General features: G+C 39.9%; 1 protein-coding gene across 1 annotated transcript in view; it reads left to right on the plus strand.

Annotated features, from left to right (window-relative positions):
• The window catches only part of CNTNAP4 (contactin associated protein family member 4), a 132298-nt gene that overhangs the window by 116089 nt on the left and 9280 nt on the right, over window positions 1-6929 (plus strand). Inside the window, exon 15 of the mRNA XM_023741931.1 lies at window positions 3104-3191. Within this exon, the coding sequence (XP_023597699.1) occupies window positions 3104-3191 (88 nt within the window). The remainder of the gene's footprint in view (window positions 1-3103; window positions 3192-6929) is intronic.

A 6929-nucleotide genomic window follows, 5' to 3' on the forward strand; every position in this document is an offset into this window, starting at 1 on the left:
ATGAGCATCTTGGATAGATAGCTTGTCATCTTTCACGGTATCAGGGAAGTTTTCTGCCAACAAATCTTCAACAATTCTCTGGTTCTGGTACTCCAATCACTCGTAGGCTCCTTCTCTTGATAGAGTCCTACATAATTCTCCGAGTTTCTTCATTTTTTAAAATTCTTTTATCTGATTTTTCCTCAAGAAGTTGGTGTCAAGCTCTTTATTTTCAGTCTCGTTAATTCTTCCATCCATTGCCTGAATTCTGCTCCTCTGCCTTTCTATTGAGTTGTCTAATTCTGAAATTTTATTGTTAATCTTCTGGATTCCTGTTTTCTGTCTCTCTTTGGATTCTTGCAGCCTATTAAATTTGTCATTATGCTCTTCTGTAATCTTCTTAAATTCCTCTATTGCTTTGTCTTTATGTTCCTTGGCTTGTTCTGCCTTTTGAATGATCTCCTTCCTGATCTCTTGAAGAGTTCTGTATATTAATATTTTGTATTCTACCTCTGGTAATTCCAAGAAATTCTCTTCCTCCGGAAGATTTCTTGATTCTTTGTTTTAGGAGCTTACTGAAGCCATCATGGTCTGCCTCTTACGTGATTTGATGTTGACTGTTGTCTCTGAGCCGTCGATAAGTTATTATATTTATTATTTTATGTTAGCTCACTGTGGCCTAGCTTCTTAGTTTTGTTTTGATATGCCCAAATAGGCTACTTGTGTGAGCTAATTTGATTATTGGCAACTTTGAAACTCTAACATCCTGTCACCAGGTGATTAGATCTGTTACTAGGTATGTGAACCCAGGAGTCCATTTACTTTTCTTGTATGGATTCAGCTCAGGTGTCTAGGTAGTTGGTCACCAAGTGTGTGGTGCAGGCTCTCACCTACAGTCCTAGACATTCAGGGGTGATTGGAATAGGCACAGGTGTCTGGCTGCATAGGGGGTCACACACTGAGCAAGACAGAGGGCTGACAGCTGCCCCCGAGTGTATGGGAGGAAAGCATGTCCCTGTTCCCTAGAGTGTGTAGGTGGATGGTTTTGCAGCCAGACTATGAGCACCCAATGCTGTTGGCTGTGAGGACTGGGAGGCACCACTTATTCTTGGACCCCTGTTGCAGGTGGCTAGTTGGTGTGGGTGGAGCCACCAGTGCTCAGGTCCCTGATGTGGGTAGATGAGGACCCTTCTTTATGAGCAGAGCGGTATCAACTGTTACGAACCTGCCACTCCACCATATAGCTGATACAGTTGAAATTAGGCTTCAGGTATATACCCTGTCGTAACGCTATTGAAATGAGCCCACACAGGTGTATGCAGGGGTGAAAGACATTCAAAGTCTGTGGACCCCTTATGCCTGTGCCTAGGCAAAGGAGCTGTTCCTTCCCTGAGTTCCCTGCGTCGGGGAGCTGGCAGATTATTTTTTTCCCTGTTTGTTAATTTGTTCCCTCTCCAAGGCTGAGAGAGTGGTTCAGGGCACATGACAGGTCCTACTTCTGGCCCAGGTGATGCAGCAATTGCTGAAGCCAGCCCAGGACCCAGTGTGGGACAGGGAGGAGGCAGGTAAATGAGAGAGAGTTTCTTCCCAAATGGGGTGTTTTTTTATCCACGCGGTATATTAGACACATGTACTTTTCTTTTGCTGATTAAGCGCCGCTTTTCACTGGTTCTGGAGGCTTGAGTAGACTGTCCACCTCTTGGTCTCTCCTGATGTGAAAAACATCCCGAGCGCCACTGCCAATCCGGCCTGCAGGGTGCCAGTACCCACTGGGTCAGGTCTGGCAACTCCTCACTGCTTCTGACCCTCCCCCTGCCACTCAGTCCGATTCCTCAACTTTGCCTTTAATGTTCAGGGCTCCTAGATTGTCATATATAATCGGTTCTCTTGTTTTTTGGGGTCTTTGTTGTAAGAGGGACGACAGAAAGCATCTGACTACTCTGCCATCTTGGCCCCGCCATCCAGGTATTCTATAAGCAATAAAATTCTGTCTAACATATTATTAATATTTGACTACTTAAAATGCTGAATTTTCCTAATTTGCTTTACTTTTCCCAGTAGGAAAATGCTATCTAATTTATCATTGTGTACAACTTTTAGGATCCTAGGTACTCTGATAAAAGCAGTTTACATCAGGTGGGCATAAATGCAGCAACAGTTTTAACATAAAAGATAATGATTGCAATAACAGAATAAAAAATGATTTGAGTCACAGCAGAGAAATTGGAATTATTCAGTGTACTAGCTTTTGAAAAAAGCATTAATGTGTTTCTGCCCTCTACGTAAAGGAACATTTCTTAGCTGCATGATTCAAGCGCTAAGCTAAGTAAAAGCACTGAGGTGAAGAATAACTTATTGTATCTTTTTGTTGATTTTACTATCTTAGGCTGAGTTTTCTATGTATAAATATACATAGAGAAAGATATATTTCAAGGGAATGGCTCATGCAATTGTGGAGGCTGGCAAGTCCCAAATCCATGGTTTAGGCATCAGACTGGAGGCTTCTCCTGACTCATGTGGTTGCAGGGGCTGACAAACCCAAAATTGGCAGGTTAGATGGCAGGTTGCTGACTCACGGGACTGTAGGAGTTGGTGAATCCTAAAATCTGTAGGTCAGATGGCAAGCTGCTGGCTCACGTCCCAAGAACCAGAGGTCACAGGATGATGAGTTGGATGCAGGATGGGGAGGGTACGCTTTGTCAGAACATCTGTATATATTGGATGCAGACCACACCCCCAAGGAAACTCCCCTTTCAACTGATTGGCTGCTCACATCAGATCACAAAGTGGAGGATGATTATGTAATATCTGCCATACCACTGAGAACCATGTCCTAGCCAAGTTGACACATAATCTTAACTATTACACTAACTGTGGATTCCTTATACAGTGAACAAAAATAAAGATAGAGGTGGTGTACAGTGGTATAAGATGGTCGTATAGAAGTAGTTTAGAAAATAATATTTACCTTTATAAATGGCTATTAAATTTTTTTTTTAAGTCTTTAGGGCCATACTAACGTGCTTTTTTTTTCATTTGCTCTTATCTTCCTTTACTTCTTGTCCATTTCGCAACACAACTGGCATCCATCTGGACCTTTGTATCACATGTGACAATTTTATAGATTGATGAGAATGCAAGGAGACAAGTCCACCTGTTGTCAGGTACAGAATTCAGCGCAGTCAAATCACTCGTACTGGGCAGGATTTTAGGTAAGCAGAAGAAACAAACTTTCCCCTAATGGTGAAACATTAACGTGAGTCAGAGGGTCATGTTCCAAACATAAAAAGCATTCATTGTGCCAAAAGAAATTTCTTGCCTTATTTTAATTGTGAAGTGAGTGATAATCAAGGTAGAAACCATACTTTCTTAGAGGCATGTGCCATCGTGGTAGATGCTTCCTGAGGGATGAACAAGTTTCCTCCACGGGAGGAATATCACTCTGGTCTCGGATCTAAGTCAATCCAGCATATGATATTGAAACGCGATATTGTTCTCAGACTTCAAAATATCAAATTGTAAAGGTAGAAATCACAAATTACACATTAACTAGTTGCCAAATATAGAAACCTTCATGTAATGATAAAACTAGGATTAGGTCTAAAAGAAAGGAAGGATAAAAAATTGCTTTTCTTCTAGCTGGGGAATTTGCGTTAGGTTGTGGATCAGGTCTTGTTTGCCTTGAGATGTTATACTTGCCAGCTCCTATTGCTAAAACCTAATCTAAATGTCTTATAATTCTTACTTATATCTGCCAATTATTTCTGATAAGAGCACTGAAATAGAAACACACTGTTGGCATTTTAACATCAAAATACATGTGCCTCTCTCTCTCTCTCTCTTTTTTTTAACACTTGCCCACCAAAACTAAATTGAAAGGGGGATGAATTTTTAAAGGGGCTTTCTTTGTTGGTTACAAGTAAATTGTAAGTAGTGTTGGTATTTCACATTATTTGGTAGTGGTGCTGGTGGTGGTGTGTGCTTCTTGTAATCTGTTTTTCATTGTTAGTTGGATATTCACTAATGTGTAATATTTTGTCCAAGATGGTAAATGGAAACTTATTTTTTGACCTTTTCAGTTTTTTGTCCCTCAATTAATCATTTCTTACATTCCTTTTACATAATCTCAGAATCTGGAGCTTTTTTGATTAAAGTCATGGTGAATTATCAAAATATTGACCCTTGAGAAGGTTAATAGTTAAGTTTATAAATATTTATAGGCTTTCAAGTACTATGCTGAGCATCAAATTTATGTGTTCTTGTTTTCCAAACAAACTGGGGAAATATCATGAATTGCAGTGTCCCTCCTGCATGCTGTGGTGTACATTTAAAAAATGTGCGAACTACTGCTTAGATATTTGGAAGCTTAACTGAAATTTCCAATGGAGTTTCCTAGTGTTAATTATATAAATCCAACTATTAAAGACCAGCACTCATATTATTTGCTCTAAAGATACATATATCATCAGTAACACATTTGACATAAAATAGTGATTCTACTTTTTTTTTTTTTGGTGGCTTTAAAAGTTGATTCAAATCCTAACCCCTGTTGTCTTATTAACAGATAAGACAAGATGCACTTTAAGGCTGTGCATGTGAGTATTAGCTTTAAACTTAACTCTACCTGTACAGAAACAATGGTTAGACTTTCAGTTAAAAACAAATAAAAAAGAAAATGCATAGTTATTTCATATTCGGTATTGGGAGGCCTGGTGGCATGGTTAAGCACTTGGCTACTAACAGAAAGGTCAGTGGTTTGAACCCACCAGGCACTCCTCGCTAGAAAGATGTGACAGTCTGCTTCCGGAAAGATTTGCAGCCTTGGAAATCCTGTGGGGCAGTTCCACTCTGTCCTATAGGGTCACTATAAGTTGGAATTGACTCAACAGCAATGGTTTTCTTGCTTATTGGAAAGTATTTATAGCAATTTCAGGCCACTGCAGAGTTAAGGACACTGTTGTTGTTAGGTGCTGTCAAGTAGGTTCCAACTCACAGCTGATCCCATGTACAACAGAATGAAACACTATCCAGTCCTGGACCATCCTCAAGTTGTTGGTATGCTTGAGCCCATTATTGTAGCCACTATGTCCGTCCATCTCTTTGAGGGTCTTCCTCTTTTTTGCTGACCCTCTGCTTTACCAAGCATGATGTCCTTCTCCTGGGATTAGTCCCTCCTGATAACATGTCCAAAGTAAGTGAGAAGTCTCACCATCCTTGTTTCTAAGGAGAATTCTGGCTGTACTTCTTCTAAGACAGATTTATTCATTCATTTGGCAGCCCATGGTACATTCAATATTCTTTGCCAACACCATAATTCAAAGCCACCTTCTTCTTCATAGAGTCCAGCTTCTCAGATTATTTGCTCAGCATATAGACTGAATAAGTATGGTGAATGGATACAACTCCAATGCACACCTTTTCTAATTTTAAACCACGCAATATCCCCTTGTTCTGTTCGAACGACTGCCTCTTACCTATGTACAGGTTCCTCATGAGCACAATGAAGTGTTCTGGAATTCCCATTCTTCACAATGTTATCCATAATTTGTTATGATCCACACAGTTGAATGCCTTTGCATAGTCAATAAAACACAGATATACCTCTTTCCCGTATTCTCCACTTTCAGTTACGATCCATCTGACATCAACAATGATATTCTTTGTTCCACATCCTCTTCTGAATCTGGCTTGAATTTCTGGCAGTTCCCTGTCGATGTACTGCTACAACCATTTTTGAATTATCTTCAACATAATTTTATTTGCATGTGATATTAATGATATTGTTTGATAATTTCCACATTCTGTTGGATCACCTTTCTTTGGAATGGGCACGACTGTGGATCTCTTCTAGTCGGGTGGGCAGTAGCTGTCTTCCAGATTTCCTACCATAGACGAGTGAGTGCTTCCTGCATTGCATCCCTTTGTTGAAACATTTCAATTGGTATTCCGTCAATTCCTGGAGGCTTGTTTTTCACCAATGCCTTCAGTGCAGCTTGGACTTCTTCCTTCAGTAACATCAGTTCTTGATTATATGCTCCCCTGAAATGGTTGAATGTTGTAAGTTTCTTTTTGGTGCAGTGACTGAATAGTCCTTCCATCTTCTTTTGATGCTTCCTGCGTCATTCAGTTTTTTGCCCATAGAATCCTTCACAATTGCAACTCGAGGCTTGAATTTTTTCTTCAGTTATTTCAGCTTGAGAAATGCTGAGTATGTTCTTCCCCTTTGCTTTTCTAACTTCAGGTCTTTGGACGTTTCATTATAATACTTTACTTTGTCTTTTCGAACCACCCTTTGAAACCTTCTGTTCAGCTCTCTGAATTGGCTGTTTAACTTAAAATATGTAACTTAGGCATTTCTGAACATTAATTTCTCCATAATGTTGGAGGATTTTATTCCCCTTGTAACTATGGTATAGCATAGGAAGCCATAGAGAATTTTTAAAAACCTAAACAAACAAACAGTAACGACAATATCAGCAACCACATAAACCCAACAGTCTTAAATAACTGCAGGAGCTGTCACCTTCCCTGTGGTTCTCAGCTGTAGGGGAGGTCAGGGTGCAGCTGGCCAGATATGCTCCATCACATTGTCTGATTTATTTTCTTACAGTGTTATTACTCTTCAGCAGTCTCACTTTGTTACTGTTTCTATGCTTGTTGTCTGCCTCCCCACACTAGAATGTGAGATACTTGAACTACAGGGAATTTGTTTGGAAATTATCGAACAATATCATTAATATCACATGTAAGTAAGATTTTGCTGAAGATCATTCAAAAGCAGTTGCAGCAATACATCGACAGGGAACTGCCAGAAATTCAAGCTGGATTCATAACAGAACTTGGAAAGAGGGATATCATTGCTGATGTCACATAGATCTTGGCTGAAAGCAGAGAATACCAGAAAGATGTTTACCTGTGTTTTATTGACTATGCAAAGGCATTCAACTGTG

Source organism: Trichechus manatus, unplaced genomic scaffold (assembly GCF_000243295.1).
Source record: "Trichechus manatus latirostris isolate Lorelei unplaced genomic scaffold, TriManLat1.0 scaffold00194, whole genome shotgun sequence".
NCBI lineage: Eukaryota > Metazoa > Chordata > Mammalia > Sirenia > Trichechidae > Trichechus > Trichechus manatus.